A 22,924-nucleotide genomic window follows, 5' to 3' on the forward strand; every position below is an offset into this window, starting at 1 on the left:
GTATAGATTTTAGAAGGGTAGTATCATCTCAAATGGCACACTTTCAGTATTGTACTAACCGGAAGTATATGCTGTTTCCCGGTCGAGAGCAGGTTACGCACATAATGCGATGACGTTAGCATTAGTGAAATAGCCAAACAGATAGCAAAAATGAATTGGTACATTTTACTGTTTCTGTTAATGTTTCCTTTTATGCCCAATAAGACGTCAGTCAACATCAGATGGAGGCGTAATTGTCTCCGCAGACGAATTTTGCTTGCACAATTTAAAATCAGCATGGAAAGTTGTGATTGTGGCTATGGCTGCTGGCAATGTATACATTTAAAGTGTTATGAAACATTAAGCTACATTTTAACAGATTTTAATAGAGGTGTTTGTGTTACACATCATAAAAGAAAATCTTAGCATCCGTTAATTTTAATTGTAGGAGAGAAGTTTTTCCCGCTATTTTTCTCCTCTGGGTTTGAAATCTCGTGTCACACGTCACCGGCAGTGACATGTCAATGTACTATAGTACATCGATGACGCGTCGGTGTCTCATAATTATTCACGAGCCTGCGTGTTCTTATCCTATGAGAAGATGCTGTCTCTTAATTATTGATGACAGCATGTGGTGCTTTCCTACAGATGTAGTAGATGAGAGAGGCGTTCAAATGGGTTTGAATAGGCAGGTGTTTGTTTCAGTGGTGTAAGAGTTCAAGTGTGTTGTCTCGGGGGAATTAGGAGAATTGGAGAAAGGTGGCCTTCGGACTTGCTCATGAAAGCAGTTTGCGTCTGCACAATGATGTGGTACTCAGTCCCGAGGACTTTTCCAATCTGTTCAAATGAGGTATGTGTCTAATTTTTAACCGTGACAGTTTTACTTGCCTTTTGAGCTAATTAAACCGCTTAAAGCTCCATGGGCCGTCGCGTGCAAAACTATGCACGAGAGTCCGCGTTGAAGGGAAGAGCCCTCGCCTTTTTGTTCGTGAAAAGCTCGAGCCTATTAGCTAACTACCATTCCGACACTTCTCCCATCCGTGCTGCCTCCGGTTTTGTTTTGTTTTCCTCCATAGTCACGTCTGGGGCTAATGGTTCAAATATATAGGGCAGAGGACCTGCACTGCTATCCATCGTGTCTCCATTTAGCCCTGGGGATTCAGGAGGAGAGAAGTCCTCTGTCTCATCAGAGCCCTTCGTACTGCTGCCACTGCAAACTTTTTGTCACTATGCAACTTTATTGTGAGTGTTCTGAAGGCTCGCTGCCCTCTTCCTCCCCAGCCTTTCCCTGACACACCCCCTCCCCCTCCCCCTCCCTTCTTCGCACAGCCATCCACACCCATTTAAGCTGCATTTTTCAAAAACATTGAGAGGAAGACTTGAGCTGAAAGAGGGAGGTTTCATGACCCTTTAAGGAGTAGAGTGCCTGATATAGCCCTTCCCCATCCGTTACGTAAGGAAAGCTGTGACCGTTGAGGGCATGAAGTGTCCATCATTCCACGCTTCACTTTTTTCCAGGTTGAATGAGTGCATCATCCGGGAACTTAAAGTGCACTTTGTTTTTTGGGGTTTTTCAGTATTACACTATTTATACTACAAAATGGCGTACAATCCTGCATAAGTCTGCGATTTAGGACGCACCCACGTATAGTCAGGGATACACAGGAATTTATTATTATTTTTTAAATTCACATTACCTTGTTGAAAATAATTATAACAATTAAGTTAGTATTTAGTTCTTATATGCCCATTTGGACCACTTTAATTGAATGCTTTTAAGCACAAAAACCATTTCAAAACAAGTAGGATGTGAATCTAAGTGGAAACAAGTTCAAATGTTACTAATCTATATATTATAATACATTTTATATTCAAAAAGCTCTAAGGCCCAGTAAATAAATATAATGGTGTATATTTGCCTCATATGTCTAGCTGAGGTTTCTCATTAAAAAAAAAAAAAAAAAGTTTTTGAGATCATTAAGGGTTTCTTTGGGATTTTATACAACAATAAAATTTTATTCGAAATGAAATATACACAACTGAAACCAAAAATAACAGGATTTTATTTTTTAAAATATATATGATTATTTATTTATTTTGTAGTAGTAGTAGATGTTGTTGATTATGTTGATGTTGTTGTTGTTGTTGTGTCACTCAACCTGTTAGCCTGAACCTAATAAATAGCGGACAAAAGGCTAAATTAAAGGTACATAGCGTTTTTGACTTTCTGTCGACACACTTTAAACTCTTTAAAGGGGAAGTAATGGCGCCAAAGCGCCATATTAGGACCCTTTGTGCTCCACACTATTTACCCTAACTCTTCTTCCTCTCGAACCGTGAGCCTGGGAACCTGACTTTAAAGGGTATGCTTCTCTTCCTCAGCACTAAACCTTACTGTACGTGTCGAGAATGATAACTAATTCACTGCAGAATACGACCTGAACCGCGTTTCACTTCTCGTCAGGCGGTTGCCAAAGGCGCCCGTTTTGCCCGCTTTGCATTGTGGGAGCGTTGCCTTTTCTTCTATCGGGAGGCGCCGCTAAAGCGAAACCGGTAAGCAGGAACGTAGCTGCACAATTAAAGGGGAAATGGGGTAGGAATAAAACTGTGGCATAGTGCTTAAAGTGCGAGGAGAGCTCCTTTAGCCGCTCACTAATGCGCCTCAACGCGTGAAAATGGCGCAGAACGTAATTAATGTGCGGTATTTTGTGTTATTATGAGTGTTGTAGCACACCTCGAATGGCGTGGGGTGCCTTAAGGGTTAAATTTTTCCGCCGCCGACATTTTATAAACAGTCCAGCCGGCCTGCACGAGACAAATAAAAGTTTTATCCCACGCGCAGAGCTTTATTTTTTTATACACGCACATATATAGTGTAGTGCACGTGCAGAAAACTCGTGTGCGTTGTTGTAAATAATTTTTAATGCTCTGTGGAGCAGGGAGTGTGTATGAGTGTCTGCTGCAGTGGGACACACACACACACTACAAGTTCTACATCCTCACTTCACTGCAGGGCTGAGATGATGTGAGCAGTTTGAACACCGATAGTAACTTTTAGCATTGCTGTGTGTGTGTGTGTGAGTGAGTGAGTGAGAGAGAGAGAGAGTTAATGTAAAGCAGGCCTGACCTGAACGTTACACTACAAACTTATATACAATTATATATAGTACATGAGTGCAATAAGATATAGTTAGGTCCAGTGTTTTGGTATTCTTCACACACTTTGCAAGTTTGTTTGTAAAGTGTGTGTGTGTGCGCGCGCCTTTTTAAAGGGGAGTAGACTAGAGGTTGGACTTCACTGTTCATCACATCATTCAACCGACTTCTTTACACACATCAATATGTAACAGACCTGCTGAATTTTAACATTGTGTACACTTTAATCTCACAACATTCGCTCATTAAATATTTATATAAATATAATTTCACACACAAATCCTCTATCTGTGTCCGGATTTAAACCCAATGTGGGCGTGGCATAAAACAAACGTTTTTTTCCCCTCCTGTGTGTTTTGTTTATTGAACGAATATTTAACCCTTCCAGTATGCACTAATCAGTCCATACAGGATTTCGTGGATATTTTTTGTTTTGTTTGTGATTGTTGCTGCCAAAAATGCTCGCTTTTGCTGTAGCGATGCAGTTTTTTTTTTTGTGGAAAACTACTTGAATTTGTGAAATTGCAATTACACGAAATTGTTTTCACAGTCAGTACATTTACATGGACGACGATAAACCGATACTAACCCGATTAAGACGATACTCTGATTAAGAAACTAGCACGTAAACATTGATTTATTATTGATGACCTTAATCCGACTAAAGTCATGCTCGAAGTAAACACAAATCGAATTAAGACGTGGAGTATTCCTGTTTTAGTCGCGTTTTCGAAGTACACACCTTAATCACACTATTAAGGTCGTGTGAGAATTTTCACCACATTTTGTGACAGGACACGTACACACACGGCAGCGCTCAACCGTTTGACGACAAACAAGAGAGCACGGCTGTTATTTCACGTATTTCGGCTACTATATAGTAGGTAAGTACGCCATTTGGGACGCAGCCCACGGCTTCAAGCAGTCGTCTATTTGCATGTATGGCATGACAAATAATTAACTGCACATATGTATACGGTACCATAACGAAGACGAACTATGTCAATATGTGAAATTTGGAGGGGACGGCGTGGTGTGGGGATGTAATGACATGCTGTTAATCTAATTATGTTCTATAACATGTAAAACAGGAACATGAAATGAGTATTCTAAAAGCAACTCCTGTAAAAACCTTAATTACAATATTGTCTTATTCAGAATAAGGTCAATAATTACATTATTGCTGTCCATGTAAACGTAGTCCCTGATGTTTGTCGCTTCGGCTGAATGCGCGTCTTGGCCCAAGTCTGTGGAAAAGCTGTGGTAATTTAGAAAAATTGCACGTTTCTCAAAATATTGTGGAGTTTTCTTGATTTTGCGTTAATTCCTGCGAGGGCAAAATTGTGAAATCCTGGAGGGACTGACTATAGAGAGATTTGCATGGCCATTTATTTATTTATTTACATTTACTTAATTTACTTGCTTATTTTATCTACACCTGCCCAGTTTAACGTTCTGACAAATTTGCTTGTTTCTATTCCCCAAAGGACAAACCGACTATTGGCGTAATTAAAACTGGTTCACGCACAAGTTAAATCAATCAGTATTTATACCTGTTTAAAAAAAGTTCAGGACAAAATATGTGTTCATTCTGAAAAAAATGTTTTCTTATATGATTTCATCTCTAATATAGGGATGTCACGATACCAAAAATCTAGTAGTCGCTACCAATGTCAATACCCGTGGTATTGTGTGGTTTAAATTTTTTCTTTTTAAAATAAAATTAAAAACTCCTAGAGGACATCCTCCTCTGGCTAATACTGGAAAAAAGCCGGAGAGAGAGAGAGAGAGATTTTAGATACCAAACACTGCCTGACAATGACAAATAAAAGTGCTAAAGTGCACTCCTAAATGTGCCCGCACACACACACACACACCTTATACTCTGAATGCAAGCATTAGTTTAAATTCACTGATATGGTGGCAGGCCAAAAAGATTTATTAAAAGCATGAACATTTGAATAATTATTAGTGACATTAGGCTACATTTAGCTTACAGGACACGGGCTGAATGGCGATGTATGGAGGCCCATTAGGAGGTAGTTTATAACATTGCAATGTGTTAGCGTGGTTAACAAATAACTGGCTATTGCTAACATTACATGGAGCTTAACATTAGCTGGTTTCACGGCTACAATGCCAGCTGCCTCAAACAAACATAATATAGGACCGTCTTTCAGGTGCTTCGCCAAATTCCAGGTGTTTCCTTGTTTTGTTTGAAATGAATGATGGCGTCGGTTGCACACTGGCTTCACAGCATCAATTATGTTTGTTGTCATCCGGCTCGAATGCAAAGTATTTACATATTTAACTTCTACCACCTTTCCTCTGAACGAGTCAGGGTGGAGCTAAACTTCACCATCTTCTGTAGTTTTTCCCGTGTGCTTGTAGTTGTTGTTCTTCTTCACCACTTGTGGACCGACTAAAACATTTGCGCGTATTTGCTGCCCCCATCAGTTCCGGAAGAATTGCAACTCCGGTATCTTCTTTACCAACAGTATCCACGCTACTGCAGAAAAACAAGCACCATCACGTTTTAAGAATGTTGGTACCGAAGTATCGGTTCTTGTGACATCCCTACTCTAATGTGAACACTTTATTTCCCGGATTTATCCTGTAAAATAGGTGATTGCAAAGTTCACTCAATTTATGATTGTATTATTATTTTGGTGTGACGTGGCATTTTTTTGTTAAATAGAAATCATCTGGAACAATTGAGCATGCTGCTGTTTGAAAATAATCAATGATGGGCTAGTGTGTTTTCTAATAACAGCACTTCAAATCCTGAAGTATTTTATTCCTCATAGACCACAGTGGTTTGCCAGTGATTACATTCTTTTATGAAACAACAACACGTTTTATTCAGAAAATCTCCAAACACCCCTTCTATGTCTCTGTATACATGTATACCCTGTATGCTGGATAAACTAGTTCCTGTTATCTTTTTAGTTATAGCAGTCATTTCCTCACCAGACTCTCTTTTCTCTCCCTCTCTTGAAGACTCTGAAAATGTAAAGTTACAGCTTTACCAGAGTTAATTGGATGTGATTGACAGAGTAGGAAGTTGCTGACAAATTGTACGTCGTAACAGAGGGGCTACAGTCAATAATTATATTTATAATGTGACCTGTGTGATGGTATAATCTGTCAAAGTGTAGATACAAGTTATAAATTGGCCACAGACCTCGTAGGCCCATGTGTGTGTTATGCTTGCTCATTTTTATTGTGCCATCTCTCTCTGTCTCTCTGTCTCTCTCTCTCTCTCTCTGTCTGTCTCCGTATCTGTCTGTCTGTGTCTCTCTCTCTCTCTCCCTGTCCAGCTGCTGTTCTCTAACACATTGTGTGGACTGGTGCGGGCTCCAGTAATCTCTCCACCATGTCAGTGCGGGAGGCTTTTAACCCAGAGAGTTACGAGTTGGACAAGAACTTCAGACTAACACGCTTCACAGAGCTTAAAGGGACCGGCTGCAAAGTCCCTCAGGATGTGCTTCAGAAACTTCTGGAGTCGTTGCAGGAGAACCATTATCAGGAGGATGAGCAGTTCCTCGGGGCAGTTATGCCCAGACTGGGTCTGTAACCGTACACATTACTCATTTGCAGTCATGGTCGATTATCCGTTGTTAGGGATGCATAATATATTGTTTCTAAAGTGTTATTTATTTGTCTGTGTAGGAATGAAATGTACAAACATCCTTTAGCTAGAATTTTATTTTATTGTGTTCTATGAGCATTTGGGCTGATATCTGAGGTGTTTTGACAGAAAAAAAAAAAGCAGTTCACTTGTTAATGTTTTATTTTAACATAGTGAAAGACACATCACAGTCACAGTGTAGAAAAGTAATAGCAATGTTATGTAATGATTAGGGCTGCAACGTGCAGCCCTAATCACAAGAGCCACATTATTGTACAGAGTATATACTGTTAGTTATTGTAAATTAGATTAACTTCTTGTTGATGGCAAATGTGGTATTTAAATGTGTGTGTGTGTGTGTGTGTGTGTGTGTGTGTGTGTGTGTGTGTGTGTGTTTTTTCTCGTATGCACTCGTGTGTTTTACAGGCATCGGCATGGACACCTGTGTGATTCCTCTGAGACACGGTGGCCTTTCGCTAGTACAGACCACAGACTACATCTACCCTATAGTGGACGACCCTTACATGATGGTAAATTGGACCGATAAATTATGTCACAATACCCTTTTTTTTTTTTTTTTTTTTTTTTTTTTTTTTTTTTTTTTAGATCCACGTTGTGGACATAGTGCACAACGTAGTCCACGTTGTGGACGTCCCGATCACGTATCATAGAAATGTCTTCTAAAAAAGTGTTGTGATGTTATATTTTTGTCACTCTTACTGAAGGAGTGAATTTATTTGTCAGAGAAATAATAGTTAAATAATCCTTTTTTTTTAATAAAATTTTTTATATGTAAATTACAAAGTTATACACCCAGTGTGTTATTTTCTCTCCCCTAGGGCAGAGTTGCGTGTGCTAACGTCTTGAGTGACCTGTACGCTATGGGAGTGACCGAGTGTGATAACATGTTGATGTTGCTGGGCGTTAGTAACAAACTGTCCGAAAAGGTAAGATGCGGAAACGTTCAGAAAACCGTTTTTAAATTGTTCTGACGAGTTTCTTTCTCTGATGGTATTTCTGACGCGTGTTTGCGTAGGAAAGGGACAAGGTGATGCCGCTTATTATCCAAGGTTTTAAGGATGCAGCAGAGGAGGCGGGAACCTCTGTGACCGGTGGTCAGACAGTTGTGAACCCCTGGATCGTACTTGGAGGTGTGGCCACAACAGTCTGTCAACCTAACGAGTTCATCATGTGAGCATTTTTTTTTTGCCTTCTTTCGAGTTTCCTGTTCCATCTCTCTGTTTCTTGATTTTTTATTTTTTTTTAAATACATGTTTTTGTGTTAAAGGCCAGATAATGCAGTGCCAGGTGACGTGTTGGTTCTCACCAAACCTCTCGGCACTCAAGTAGCAGTCGCAGTGCATCAATGGCTGGACATCGTGAGTCCACTTCATTTATTATATTTAGGATTGTAGATATACTTATTAGAGTCCTAGATAGACAACAGAGTGTGTAGTGTTGAAGCCATTGATCCATAAGTTTTGCCCCCGGCTGATTTGAATGTTTTCTAAGGAGAACGACGTCTGAAAGTTATTCAGATTACGCACTTTATAACCTAAATAACAAACGGTCTTATAATCCAAGTCCGTAATATACTGTGACCTGTAGCTTCTTATTGGAATAGGATATAACCGTGACTTCACCTACCCCCAGTATGACTTGGTGGCCTAACTGAAACTCTCGATAATGTAGCTAGCCAGTGTTTGGAGGAAAAAAAAACAACTGGCTAGCTTACTAAGTGTTGAAGAAACGAACACAAGTTACTTTCTTAACTTGTTAAGCAATAAAGTAGATTTTTACCCTGATTCATACTGCACATGAATTGGCACTAACTTGCCACACATTTACCATTTTTAGTAAATTCTAGGTCTCTAATGTATCCAGGTCTAAATACTAGTGGTATCTGCATCAGTCTGTAATTTGTCCAAGTTGATAAAGTGGTGTCTCTAATAGTCTAATGAGTCACATTTGTGTGGTGTTTCTCTCTGTGTGTCCCAGCCAGAGAAATGGAACAAGATCAAGTTAGTAGTGACACAAGAGGATGTGGAGCTAGCATATCAGGAGGCTATGTTGAACATGGCCAGACTCAACAGAACAGGTCGGTAAAGGACAATTACAAATCCCAGCATTCACACGCATCCACGCTGACGCTCATCTTCCTTCCGCCGTGTCTCCATGTACAGCGGCAGGTCTGATGCACACGTTCAACGCACACGCTGCCACAGACATCACAGGCTTTGGTATTTTGGGTCATGCTCAGAACCTCGCAAGACAGCAGCGCAGCGAGGTCTCCTTCGTCATCCACAACCTACCCGTCCTCGCCAAGATGGCCGCCGTCAGCAAAGCCTGCGGGAACATGTTCGGTTTAATGCACGGCACCTGCCCCGAGACCTCAGGTCAGACATCTTGAGCTTTCAGATGGATTGAGTTTCATTTTTGTCTTTCTGAAGCAATGGGTTTTGGAATCGTAGTCAATCTGGCCGGTCTCTATGTACACACGTACATGGTTATCTCGAAGATATTTTAACCAGTATGGCTAAAAGTTTGTGGACAGCTGACCACCACACCCATATGTGGTTCTTCCCCAAACTGTTGCAGCAATGTTGGAAGCACAGAATTGTATAGGATGTCTTTGTATGCTGTATTTCACTGGAAATAAGAGGTCCAAACCTGCTCCAGCATGACGATGCCCCTGTGCACAAAGTGAGCTCCATAAAGACATGGTGTGTTGAGGTTGGAGTGGAAGAACTCCTGTGTCCTGCACAGAGTCCTGACCTCTACCTCACTGAACACCTTTGGGATGACCTGGAACACTGACTGCACCCCAGACCTCCTCACCTAACATCACTACCTGACCTTACTGACGCGCTTGTGGATGAACGAACACCAATCCCCACAGCCACGCTCCAAAATCTATTTCCCAGAAGAATGGACGTTACTATAACAGCAAAGGGGGACTAAATCTGGAATGGGATTTTTAAAAAGCACATATGGGTGTAATGGACGGGTCCACAAACCTATAGTGTGTCCTAAATCTGATTAACACTGTTATCGACTGAAGAAATTTGATCTGAACTTAGCACAATAATAAGGATTTTCAGTGCATGTAAACGGGGAATCTGCTATCTTTTATTATTACCAAAGCTGAAGTGTTTGTAGTGTAGTATAATTCAGTCAAAGATGGGTCCAATGACAGCTTTTTTTACTCTGAAAAATACCTTTTGATTAAAATGGTGACCGTTTTAAAGTCGGCATTATGTACAAAGCATAAAAAACACCAAATGAACATTTGCAAAAAGAGTGTGGTGGTAAGTTTGAGTTTTACATCACAACCTTTTACTTCTGTAGGATTAGTGGGTTGCACGTTTTATATATTTAGAAAAAAAGAAAATCCTAAAATTAACGACTGATACATGTAGATTCAGAGTTCATTCAGATTCCATTCAGCATTTTCAACAATGTTTGTCTGTATAAATCTGCTTCATCCTTGTCAGTTCACACTTTTTTTCTTGTCTGTGTCCCGTCCCCCCCCCCTTGCAGGAGGCCTGCTGATCTGTCTTCCACGTGAACAAGCTGCTCGCTTCTGCGCCGAGATCAAATCTCCGAAATACGGCGAGGGCCACCAGGCCTGGATCATCGGCATCGTAGAGAAAGGCAACCGCACAGCTCGGATCATCGACAAACCCCGCATCATCGAGGTCGCGCCCCAGGTGGCCACGCAGAACGTCAACACCACCCCAGGAACTACATCCTAAAGCTGAGCCCACAACTCCTGAACATTTTAGCACGCTCTAGCACCACCACAGCGTAGAGAAACACACACCACCTGCCCACCATGACCTTACGGCAGATACTACATGGACACACTTAAGAGTTTAAAAGAGTAACAGGGAATTAAAGTCAATCGTTCTTTTGTTTTTGTTTTTTTTCCGTTGTCTCGATACGTTTTCTGTTACAAAATGTTGCAGAAGCACCCGACTTTAAGGCAGCTTCTACAGTAAATGAAGAGTATGATGATAATCTGATACTGTTGATTCATTATGAATCTCTTCTGCTCCGCTTCAATTGGAAATCGTGCCCCAGTCGACTCCTAATGACCCACCGACATGCGTACATTGTAGCAATATATATTGTTTTGCTTTTGACGCTCCATGTGCTAACAGTACTTCAGACTCTAGCTAAGATGTTGAGCGATAGAAAAAGTGACTTTCTTTTTTTTCTACTTTCACTTTTGTACGATATGTCCCTGGACTAATCAAAATAAAGTGAGCCTTGCCTGGTTTGGGCTGAAAGTATCAGAAGTAATTAAACAACCGTCCCATATTTTTCAAGGTGTACCGTGTCATCCCATAATGGCAGTGTGTGGACATTTTGTCAGCGAATGTAAACAGTGGAGATGCAGTTTATATATTGTAGGACATTCACTGTTTCATACAGAAGTCATTAAATTCTTCTGTGATATAGTTGAGTTTTTATATTCTCTTATGAAATCCCCGTTATACCCCCCCCCCCCCCCCCCCCCTCTCTCTCTCTCTCTCTCTCTCTCTCTCTCTCTCTCTCATTCACCAACACCAACATATATCTTTATGCCCCCTAAATAAATCTGATGTTTTTTTAATTTCTTGGAAATTTGTGCCTCTCTTTGTGTGTGAGGGGGGGAAAAACATAATACCATCTTAGATTATTGTATGAAGCTGATCTTTTCATAGTAATACTCCACAGCACAAGACTTCAACTAGTAGTGGATGGTGTTTTAAAAAAAAAAAAAAAAATTAGCATAGTACATGACTTTTCCAAAGAACTGGTTTCAGGGGGGGGGGGGAAACTCCTTTATTATCTTTGCAAGCAAAGTTCTTCTGAGGCTGATATTGATATGTAGAGGAAAATCTTTACATCAGTACATGTTCAGCTCAGTACAGAAAGTGTCAAACATCCATGATTTAATAAAGTATGCATAAATGAAATAGTGGATCGCTAACCTATAACCTGTCACCTGTTCGAGAAATCAATGTGCTTAATAACATACAAATATTTACAATTAGACATCAATTCTGTATCAGCATGTTACGCAAACCTGCCAAAGTATTGTGTAGGCCTGATGCCACTATTGATTTTATCGAAATATTTTAGCCCTAGTTTATATTTTTCTGATGCTTAGACTGATAGAGACGCATTAAGATAAATAAAATTAAAAACAAATTTAAGATTGGGTTAAAATGTCTGTCTGTACAATATTTTCATCAAAATGTTTGAAGCCATAGAGTCATTCAGTTAATTCAAATGGCAAGAAATGTTTTAAAGTGTGTGTTTGTGGTTGGTTGGGTGTGAGTATGTGGGGTGGTGTGTGGTTGTTTGTGTGGTTGGGTGTGTAGTATGGGTTTGGGGTGTTGTGTGGTTGGATGTGTGATGGGTGTGTGTGTGTGTGTGTGTGGTTTCTGTGGTTGGGTGTGTGTGGTTGGGTGTGTGTGTGTGGTTTCTGTGGTTGGGTGTGTGTATGGGGGGGTGTTGTGATGGGTGGATGTTGTGGGGGGGTGTTGTGTGCTATTGGTGTGTGTGTGGTTGTGGTGTGTGTGATCTGATCGTCTTCACATGGCCTTCTCCTTCTGGTTGAACAGCGCTCTAATGTCCAGCATGGCCTGTCCGATGTTCCGGCCAAAACGATGTGCGTCCTGTGGACAGAGTGACAGCCACGTTTTGTTCTGTATAGATACTTGGGGGGGGGGGACAACAACAAAAAAAACACACCTGTCCATCACAGGGCATCATGCACACTCACATTCAGACATAGGGGCAATTTAGACTAGTCAATCCACCTGGGACAACAACAAAAAAACACACCTGTCCATCACAGGGCATCATGCACACTCACATTCAGACATAGGGGCAATTTAGACTAGTCAATCCACCTGGGACAACAAAAAAAAAACACACCTGTCCATCACAGGGCATCATGCACACTCACATTCACACATAGGGGCAATTTAGACTAGTCAATCCACCTGGGACAACAAAAAAAAAACACACCTGTCCATCACAGGGCATCATGCACACTCACATTCACACATAGGGGCAATTTAGACTAGTCAATCCACCTGGGACAACAAAAAAAAAACACACCTGTCCATCACAGGGCATCATGCACACTCACATTCACACATAGGGGCAATTTAGACTAGACTTTCCTTCCACCTGCTGATTTGTTTTGGAGGTGGAAGGAAATCAGAGAACCAGGAGGAAGCCCACACAGAAAGATCATGCAAAACCCAGACACACAGATAGTAACCCAAACTCAGGATAGAATCAAGGACCCTGGAGCTGTGAGGCAGCAACACTACCTGTGAACAACTGTGCAAAATTGCAATACACGGTCTTTTGCAGTGGTGTTCGTTGGTAAATGAGACCTTTTAGCTGTACTCATGTTCGACACGTGAATCAAAGAGGACTTTGGCTGAATGCACGTTGTGATTGTCAGATGACGCATCTTGGTCCAAATATGCAGTAATTTTGAAATATAATGAGTTTATCGGTCACATACACATTACAACACAGTGAAATTCTTTTTTATTCGCGTATCCTAAGCATGTTAGGACGTTGGGGTCAGAGCGCAGGGTCAGCCATGATATGGAGCAGAGAGGGTTAAGGGCTTTGCTCAAGAGCCCAACAGTGGCAGCTTTGCAGTGCTGGGGCTTGAACCCCCAACCTTCCAATCAATAACCCAGAGCCTTAACCTCCAAGCCACCACTGCCTCCGCTGAATATCGTGGTGTAATTTCTGTGACCGCAAATTCCCAGTGCTACTGATTAATAGTGTCAATGACAGGTCCTCACAAGCATAGTGTGTGTGTGTGTGTGTGGTCTTACTGTTTCTGGACTAGAGAATTTGCTGGAGATGTGGAATGTGATGAGATTCTCCCCAACGATAATATAAGAAACTCCATATCCATCATCAGCAACCTGCAAGCACGGAGTCTATGTCAGTTTCAATAAAGTTATACAATAAAACTAAAGACTTCTGGACAGCTGCGTACACTGTGATAGATTGACGTAGGACATGTTAACAATGAACGAAACACTCACAGGGCCAAAACCACCACCTGCTCCAACATATTTTGGAAACTCCTGGATATCGACAAGGTTGAGCTGCTGCTGTGGCGTCTGGCTGGTGGAGAGACGCCAAGGCTCTGAAAGAACCTGCAGGACATACAATCACGTTCAGCCCTGGATTTGAATCAATTCAGTTTGACAAGAAAATGAAATCCTTTTATTTCACTTCTTGTACTTGGTTGAGGAAGGGCGATTTTATATCCAGTAATTTGGAGACGACGTAGAGGCAGAAGAGATGGCGGTCGATCCCGGCTCCTGTCATGGCCAGACGGTACATATGCTGGTGTTTTTCCGCTGCTGTCCGGAATAGCGCCAGACGCTGATCGTTCTGCTCAAGGAACAGCACAAAGAACGCCGCTGTAATGAACTAGTATTTCCGTAAAAAGTCCTCTGTGTTCATTGACTGAATCCTTTCGAATCTAAACACAAGTTTATTCCACACCACACTCGAGAGCTTATAGCACCTACATGATCAGATCAGGTTGGAATCCCACTGTGATGCAAAAACTAACAAATAAATATTTCACAAAAGGTACATCATGTGTAATAATTTGTAAATCGTGTGACAGTACTGAGGTTTATGTTTTGGATTTCTATCATTTGCTGGTACATGGTATTGAATGAGGTCTATAGTCTCCTAAATGAAGTATGTCAAATGTAATCAGTCAGTGTAATGTCAGAATCCTGGTCTTACCGTGCAGGTCTTGTCCTCCATGGCTCGGACGAAGGCTGTGGATTCGATGGTGCATGAGCGCACCGTCTCTGTGCGTCCCTCCCGGAACATGCGGGTCATGGAGGACTCGTACGTAAGACAGAACTCACCTTTATCCTACTCCGAAGGCAATACATAGAAACCACTGAGACACAAGTCACCCTTGTCGTAGTGCAAATACTACAGAGAAAGCACCAGTATATGTAGGTGCGTGTTGTACCCTGTAGTGAGCAAGCTGTAGTGCTAGTTGGATGAAAGCATCAGGGCTTGTTTTGCATTTCTTGATCAGACCTTTTCCAAACTCATCGAATACACAGCCACAGAAATCCACATCATCAGCGAGCTCCTTGGCGACTGTGTACGACACCTCAATAATCTCCTGACACTGACAGGGTGAGAGTCAAAGCACTAAGTTACAACCTACAGCAAAGCAAGCTTGAATTATCATTCTCTTCACTTTTAGTTTTCTTGTATAAGGTTTTTTTTTTTATTATATACCGCTGCTGGAATGTCCCAATGTAGCCTGGCTGGTGGAGCCAGACCTTTGTTAATGTCTCCTTTGCAGTGTCCCTCCTCAGTGTAACCCAAGTGGAGGAAGTCAGTAGCCAGAATATCCTAGACATATCACAGAACATGTTTACTATCAGCTGTTGATCATTCACCATATCTCATAATCTTATATTTAGTCATTTTATAAAGCTTCTTCCTTTTTTTAGTAGACAGATATTTTTCCATAGTGTCTATTCGCACCCTTAAAAACACACACACACACACACACACACACACACACACACACACACACACGAAACACAGAAATGTGCTTACCAGAATACATAGAATTAGCAACTAGTATTAACTAGTCAGCTACCTAAACAAAGCATTGTGTGACCGTTGCCAGCTAAGCAGATAGTTTTGCTAGGTAGATGTTTGCTAACAAGCTAGCTAATGTAATGCTAAGTATTATATTATGTCAATAAAACCAAACACTATATGTCAAACATTTACAGTAACATTAACATTAGACTAATATTAGCCTAGTGTATGTGCATATTGTGTACAAAGTAGCCAGGTTTAATAGCTAGCTATTTTTAGTTAGCTAACATTAGGTTAACTAGCCCTCTTAGACTGATGGCTATTCTCTAATAATCTGAGGGCTAAAGGGTAAGAAATGGCTATGGGTAAATTGGCTCCAAATAATTGAAATTCATATTATATATTCATATTTCCACCATGGTGAAATACTAAAAAATAGGTAGACTCTATGTGATAGGATTTATATATACATATATGTGTGTATATATATATATATATATATATATATATATATATATATATATATATATATATATATATATATATATATATATATATATACACATATATGTATAATGTCCGCTGAGTAGGAAATATAATGAAATGTATTAAATCACTGGCTTAATTTCCTAAATCTACTGTACACTTTTTCCAGAACTAATATTTCCTGGATATTTGGTCCATTTTGTCAATTTCCTAGAATTACTAGCAAACAACCCTACTGGAAAAACAAACAAACAATAGAAACCCTCATAGAATTTGTAATGGTTTTAATGGGAATTTTATTATTTGTAATGGTCCCTGTGGGTCTCTACTGGTAATGTGTTGTTTTGTATCAGTGGGAGGTTATGTGTAGTGCACAACATTAAGGACTAATAATGGTAATGGTTTTAATGGTTAGCTAATGGTCTGTAATGGTATTTGTAGTGGAATCCATTAGAATTGCTGTTATGGTTTCTATTGTTTTGTTTTTTTTTCCTGCCGTGAAGTCAACATTTTCATGTTTCCCAGGATTTTTGGTCATCATGCCAAAATATCACGCCGTCGTACTTACCTCCCACATGTGTCCAATAATGGGAGCGTCTGCCCATGAGTGCTCAGTATTCACCCCTATTTTACCATTCTTGTAGACAACAAGAGTGAAGGATTTATCAAACCACCTGAGAAAGAAGTGCAGTGAGAGGAGACTTACTGTAGTGTGTTGCACTTGCACAAGAGGTCATCCAATGTTATGTGTCTAAATATATATTCTCTCTTGCGTAATGCAATACAGTATGCTGACTGCAGGAGACCTTTTACCCACATGACTCAGATCCTGTGACGCATAAAACACAAACACTCAAATCCACCCATACCTGTCATAACACTTTCCGTGCAGTAGGGACTTGGCATAGAGATCCATTGACCTTGGATTTTCAGGAACATATCCATGTGCTTCATCATCCAGAGTGAGGAAAAAGGCAGCCGTCTCGATGGTATCTAGAGACGTCTTATTTACACCGTCACGGAAGTACTTCTGTCGTGCTTTGGCCCATGGGACTCTAGAAGAGTGTTACAGAGGTGTGTTTTGGGAATATGTTCAAATAATACGCTAAAGCACATTGATGTTGGTACAGATGACCGACAATAAAATTGGCTTAAGGCTTGATAATTGACATGATTTACAAATTTTTCTCTAGAATAGACTGCAACGTGACTGGAAATAAGCGGTCACAAACTTCAAAAGAAAATGGTTATTGAGTTTGACTGGGTGTTGTGTTTACCTCTTCCCAGCAGTGAGCGAGGCCAGTTTGAGTTCTCCAGGCTGAGGCTCTGTGGTATCATTGAGAATATGCTGAAACTGCTGCTCCAACTCCGCAGGCAAGAGATGACGACCACCGTAATACAGCCACACCTTAAAAAAGCGTCCTCGGTGATACACAACCAGGTGCTTCCTGTTCCTCAGGTGCTGAACACAGTCTGAGGAGACAGTATTGTAGAATAGGACATCCAGGTCTGGTTGAATGTGTTATAGTAGTAAGTTTTGGTGTCTGTACAATCATGAAGACATTTTACCACTCATCCACCAAACATGGCGAACAGTCAGATACAACCGAAAGGCCAGACACCAAAACCAGGGTGTAGTCCTGCCTCACGCCCATTGTTGCCACAACCCTGACCAAGATAAAGCGGATACTGAAGATGACTGAATGAATGAAGCTTCACAAGCATGTGTAGCATGTAAACCTATACCTGAAGGACAAGGGACACTTTTGAGGACAAGAATGTTCCCATTCTGGACAGAGAAACAACAAACATTACCTAGAGCTAGAGGTAACACCATTACCTATCACCTATTTATAATGCTGTCCTGGTGTGTTTACCTCAGTTTAAACCTCTAGACCCTGGAACCATGTTAATTATTGTTATCGTTAATGACTCATACAGTGTTTATATGGCAGGGATTTCCCACCATTCAGTAGAAGTAATTAAGCTTTTCAGATGAGTGGAAAAACCTCTTCATGATTGGATAACAGGTTGATAAGATTGTACCTGACTGCAGTATTGGCTTTCACTCATATTGAGAGCACAGGTCATTACCTGTTTCAATGCCAGGGATTCGAGTGGTGTTAAACATTCTCTCATACTGATACGAGCACATGGGTACCACCCCTAGAGCTCTCATCTGCCAGGACAAAACAGAGTCAGTCAAATTTAGACACAATTAACTCACTATACCAATTCTACCAGAGGACATGTCAGCTGTGGTATTTTGTGTATGTGTGTACCGGGGAATGTTCTCCTCGTTCTAGTTTGCGCCGATATTGCAGGATGGCATGGACCACGTTTCCTGCCCGTGCTGCCTGTCTGTGAGTGGGGATCACATACAGCAGATCCTGACAAACACAGACGGGAGCTGTTAGATGGCATAGCTGTAAAGATCACAACAAGGCTTATGAATTATGTTTTGGTCTTCTTCTCACCATAGTGTAGAAGTTGCTGTTCACCATGATTGGGCCCCGGCCCCTCAGGTAGATGTACTCCTCCCACCAGTCACTCACCTTGATACAGACACAGCATGGAGTCATGATGCATTTTCACACTCATCCAAAGTACAGTTAATTAAAGGTGCAGTTTGCAACGTTTAAAAATGTTTTTTTAGTTTTATAATAATCATCAAAAAAATATTTTAGAACAAAATGTACTGCCAAATATTACCATGAAACGGATCTGGTGCATTTCTTCAATATTATACGTTTCTGTTTGCAATTTTTTAAAATCCAGAAATTAGCCCCACCCCCAGCAAGAACAGTGACGCTCAGCATACTGTAAATAACTCTGAATTTCCAAGCTCTGACTAAGAAATTTTTTCAAAAGAAAGCACCCCCCCCCCTTCAGAATTCCTACTCCACCCTGAACTGATTTCAAATCAACAATTTGCATCATGCATCAACAATTTAACAACAAATGAGCACTTCTTTCTTTTAAACGTGTTACGCTCTATATACTAATATTCGCTGTAGAACAATCAACATGCAGACATATTAGCCTGTCACATTGATATAAACCTACTATATAGGTCACTGTTTTGAGCAGGTAAATATATATCACACATCACAGTCAGCTGGTAGACTGGTGCTAACTAAAAACAAACATGGAGGCATCCATGCAACTGCAATTCACATCGCAAGCAGCAGAAGGCTCCAAAATGTACAAACTGCTCCTTTAATCAGAATTTACATTTCAAAGTACTTACATAATTGTTGGCCCACCAGGACTTTAGCTGAAGGTATTTTTGTAGTTTGGGGGCTTGGTCCTTTTTGAACTCATTGGCCACAATTTCCATCTGTTTATATCGGTCATCATCCAGTAGGGGGCGGACTGACTCAAGATACTGAGAAAGAAAAATACAGAGAAGTTTGGATTTTGGCAAAATTGACTGTTTGTAAAAAGTGCAGAATTATTCGATCCAATCCCTGAATGAACCAGGAGCACCTTCTCACCCTGTGGATGGTGTCGTCAATGCTAGGCACAGGCAGTCTAGGCAAAGAGCCCTGGAAACTGTAGAGTAATGGCCGACGCCTCGAAAACATCTTTAACAGACTCTAAAGCAGGGAACATAACTTTACATCAAAGATGTCTTTGCAAAAATCTACTTCAAACAACCAAACAGAAGATATCAGAAATTACTCTCCCTCTCCAAATGTTTTCTCATTACTGTGTGTGTGTGTGTGTGTGTGTGTGTGTGTGTGTGTGTGTGTGTGTGTGTGTGTGTATTTACTATCCAGAGTTTGGTAGACATGCTCATTTTGCCATGTGGCTCAAAGATCCAGCCATGGTACGAGAGCAGAACTTTCAGAGTGTAGCGCAGCAGCATAATCAGAGAGAACCATAGTCCTGTGGCAAACAAGATAGCACTCAACACCGTCTGAGTCTGAGCCGTGAGACGATCACTACAGAGAGACAAACACCGTTAAAAGACAGCTTTACTAAATGAAATACATTTAAAATAAATGTGTTTGAATGTAACCTTTCTTTAAAGATGATAAATGTCTCGATTTATTATGAATTACAATGTTTGAAAATCTGAAGACGTGTGTCGGTTAACCCTTATGTTTATTAGGTACACCAGATAGCATGGGTTTATGTGTTCAGTACACCTGATAACTCAGATGTATATGCATATTATTATTATTCTTTAGCAGGAAAGCAAGAACAGCTGTAAGTGTTGTAGTACAAATAAAAATGTTGTAACAGATAAAAACGGTAAAAAAAAAAAAAGGCTCAGACAAGATCAATTTATTCTAGTATGAGTGACAGTATTGTCACACTTTAGAGCCCTTATATTCTTATTATAGTGTAACTATGAAATGTGCATTTTTATCAATAAGACTGGTTTCATAATGTTTCGCAATGCAGGAGCTTTTGCCCAATCTGACATCATTTACATAACTCATCAAACCCATCATACTGTAGTAATATTGACATATACACCTTGCAGGTAAAACCTTCTTGATGCTGTTAATCATCCCCATGGATGGATCCACTCTCGCATACACGGAACTCATTATCGCGATCACCACAAATAACCAGCTAGAGGGACTGGCTGGATAGACCCCCATTCGGACGCCATTCTGTTCAAACAAACATGCACAAAATCTTAGTAACAGTTACACAGTTTTGGATGCAGCCAGGCTTTGAGCTTTGGATTACATGATAGTAATAGTGACTAATGAAGAAAGGAAGACAGAATGTTTATACCAAGATAAACCTTGATGCCAAAATATGGTACATAAACAAGCTAGCTTCACATCTATCTCTATTAGTCCACTCACCCGGAACAGAATTGCACGTTTTCTCCATGATGTCACTCCAGCCAGGTAGATGTGTTTGAGCGCCTCACGACTGAGGCGCAAATCGATGCCTTCTGGTGTGACGGTGAACTGGAAGGCCACGGCCTGGTGCGCCTCTGCCATGGCACGTGCTGGACGAATGCGACAGCTATTAACCGAGTGATTGGAGCAAATCACAACATGATTATTAGCTATAACCTAGCAAAAGGTGACAAGGGCACAATAGGACGCCAAAAACCCGTCCAGTAGTATGTCAGAAACTACACCCTATTGATATATAGTGTATGCGTCATTGTATAAATGCATAGTGTAGAATATCAAATTCACTCATAATTTAAAAAAAGATTTTTAATCCTATGTATTGAGATTTCCCCCACAGATCTAAGTGCAGATGTCACTTTAGTCAGAGTTCCAGTTAAAACACAGCCAGCTGATTAGTCTTTGTGGCCGAATCTCATGAAGTGCCAATAATGAACTCTCTGACACAATAATAGATCTTTTCCTCTTGTCATGTTGAGCCAAAATCGAGGTCACCTTGGCCCGCTTAGCCTTTTATCATGCAATCCACACAGGGACAAGTGCTTAATTGTATCACACCGGAAGCATCGCTTGTGTTTCTCCACTCAATTACTCAGGTTTTTTTGTTGCTCATTTGTAATTACTAAAAAAAACAACATTTAACATGCACCTCGTAAATTCCCCTTCTGGGACAAATAAAGTGTTATCTTGTCATTTTAGCCTACACAAAATGTAGGCTGGACCAATTGTAGTACACAATGAACAATGGAGGAGAAACAGTATTTTGGTCAGCAACAGTATTTAGAAGAGAAAAAAAATGATGAGGAAAAAATGAATGGCAATATTGTCATTTATAAAATCCATATAAAATCGAATCATTAGGTGGTATCTTTGGATGTGATAAATGAGTGAAGGAAAATGCTTTAAATATGAGTGAAATTCATTTTAAGAAATCAAGGTCATTGTATTATATTAGTTTTACAACACAACTATTTTGAATTTGGATTGAACACTTGGATATCTAGGCTAATCCAGGATCATTTTATATGCTGAAAGAAGCATGATCACCTTTCCCTGAACATAACCTTAACTGTGCCTGCAATGAGTTGAGCAAAAAAAGTCAACAAATCTGTGATAAATATGAATATTTTTTTCGGCAATCAGGCATGTTGTCACTGCAGGTTGCGTTTTATGTGATAGGGGAAATCATGAGCACGTTTTTTTCCATGTCACGTGACTGGAAGCCGTCAAACTGGGGCAAAGTTGAACAGTCAGAAATAGCGGAGAAGCTGACGCGCATGCCCAGTACAAACAACTGCCAGAGGAGATCCAGATGAAACGCTCTCACACTAAAATTATTATAATAAATAAGTAATGACACATCTAGCTATTATTCCAGTGTGGGAACGGCTTACTGTTAATGATGTAATATATATATATATATATATATATATATATATATATATATATATATATATATATATATATATATATAAAAAACGGAGTCTGCAGAAATTAGACATCACACTCCACTATATAATAAAAAGTGCATTGATAAATATCGTGGCAAAATAAAAACCATAAGTACACCACAATTAAACAGAAATGAACTGTGTGCTAAACCTAAATAACTGTCACCTGATTTAAGATTATAATATAAAACAGAATACAAAATACATCCTCAGAATATGTGAAACTATATGCATAGAAATAATAATAATAATAATAATAATAATAATAATAATAATAATAATAATAATAATAATAATAATAATAAAGATCATTAAAATAACATAGCAGCTTTACCTTTAGTTAAAGCAGTGCACCGGTGAAGTGAATCAGAATGGCTGAGTAGCTCAGGTTCTTCTTGGTATTTTAGAAGAACAGCTCTGTACCACAGGTTGACCCTGATAACCTTCAAATCAAAAATTTACTCAAGGAGTCTGTTGGAGAAAATTCAACTTCCACTTATGCTCAAATAACCGTTTTTTGACTCTCCACGTTCTCTACGTCTACCTTCTGTGCCTTTCTCACTATCTTCTTGGTCCTGCGCTCTCTGGCTCACTCTGTATGTGTGTGTGTGTGTGTGTGTGTGTGAGTGAATGTTTGTAACCAAACACCTATGTGGCTCAGACTATGCTAGTGACTGCACAGTCCAGTATGCCATATAATCATAGTC

General features: G+C 40.2%; 2 protein-coding genes across 7 annotated transcripts; one reads left to right on the forward strand and one right to left on the reverse strand.

Annotated features, from left to right (window-relative positions):
- Positions 1 to 2,220: 2,220 nt before the first annotated feature.
- Positions 2,221 to 12,293, forward strand: sephs1 (selenophosphate synthetase 1). 3 transcript variants are annotated; one of them, XM_017465985.3, is made up of 9 exons: positions 2,221 to 2,342; positions 6,456 to 6,704; positions 7,193 to 7,296; positions 7,606 to 7,713; positions 7,803 to 7,957; positions 8,055 to 8,145; positions 8,765 to 8,864; positions 8,950 to 9,162; positions 10,307 to 12,293. In XM_017465985.3, exons 2-9 carry the CDS (start codon positions 6,512 to 6,514, stop codon positions 10,519 to 10,521), a joined length of 1,179 nt encoding a protein of 392 aa, XP_017321474.1. In that variant the 5' UTR covers positions 2,221 to 2,342; positions 6,456 to 6,511; the 3' UTR covers positions 10,522 to 12,293. The 3 variants fall into 3 exon arrangements, with proteins under 3 accessions (XP_017321474.1, XP_047011138.1, XP_053534095.1); XM_047155182.2 differs by lacking the exon at positions 2,221 to 2,342 and adding an exon at positions 2,495 to 2,532; XM_053678120.1 differs by lacking the exon at positions 2,221 to 2,342 and adding an exon at positions 2,985 to 3,004.
- cpt1b (carnitine palmitoyltransferase 1B (muscle)) lies at positions 11,578 to 22,846 on the reverse strand. 4 transcript variants are annotated; one of them, XM_053678117.1, is made up of 20 exons: positions 22,762 to 22,846; positions 22,552 to 22,660; positions 20,710 to 20,858; positions 20,369 to 20,508; positions 19,656 to 19,827; positions 19,378 to 19,479; positions 19,131 to 19,268; positions 18,358 to 18,435; positions 18,163 to 18,270; positions 17,975 to 18,059; positions 17,158 to 17,353; positions 16,750 to 16,935; positions 16,449 to 16,554; positions 15,080 to 15,196; positions 14,802 to 14,966; positions 14,564 to 14,698; positions 14,045 to 14,197; positions 13,843 to 13,956; positions 13,627 to 13,719; positions 11,578 to 12,435 (listed from the first exon to the last, which is right to left on the reverse strand). In XM_053678117.1, exons 3-20 carry the CDS (start codon positions 20,848 to 20,850, stop codon positions 12,352 to 12,354), a joined length of 2,313 nt encoding a protein of 770 aa, XP_053534092.1. In that variant the 5' UTR covers positions 20,851 to 20,858; positions 22,552 to 22,660; positions 22,762 to 22,846; the 3' UTR covers positions 11,578 to 12,351. The 4 variants fall into 4 exon arrangements, with proteins under 4 accessions (XP_053534092.1, XP_053534091.1, XP_017321471.1 ...); XM_053678116.1 differs by having other exon boundaries at positions 20,710 to 20,875; XM_017465982.3 differs by having other exon boundaries at positions 22,552 to 22,809.
- Positions 22,847 to 22,924: the final 78 nt, after the last annotated feature.

The sequence above is a fragment of the Ictalurus punctatus genome, chromosome 4, assembly GCF_001660625.3.
Source record: "Ictalurus punctatus breed USDA103 chromosome 4, Coco_2.0, whole genome shotgun sequence".
NCBI lineage: Eukaryota > Metazoa > Chordata > Actinopteri > Siluriformes > Ictaluridae > Ictalurus > Ictalurus punctatus.

Coding starts and splice junctions, on each gene's coding strand:
- cpt1b (XM_053678117.1), bottom strand. CDS start 20,850: ATGGCAGAGGCGCACCAGGCCGTGGCCTTCCAGTTCACCGTCACACCA. Junction 19,480..19,655: donor TGTCTACCAAACTCTGGATA/GTAAATACACAC, acceptor TCCCTGCTTTAG/AGTCTGTTAAAGATGTTTTC. Junction 17,354..17,974: donor AATCCCTGGCATTGAAACAG/GTAATGACCTGT, acceptor CTGTCTCCTCAG/ACTGTGTTCAGCACCTGAGG.
- sephs1 (XM_017465985.3), top strand. CDS start 6,512: ATGTCAGTGCGGGAGGCTTTTAACCCAGAGAGTTACGAGTTGGACAAG. Junction 7,297..7,605: donor TGGACGACCCTTACATGATG/GTAAATTGGACC, acceptor TCTCTCCCCTAG/GGCAGAGTTGCGTGTGCTAA. Junction 9,163..10,306: donor CACCTGCCCCGAGACCTCAG/GTCAGACATCTT, acceptor CCCCCCTTGCAG/GAGGCCTGCTGATCTGTCTT.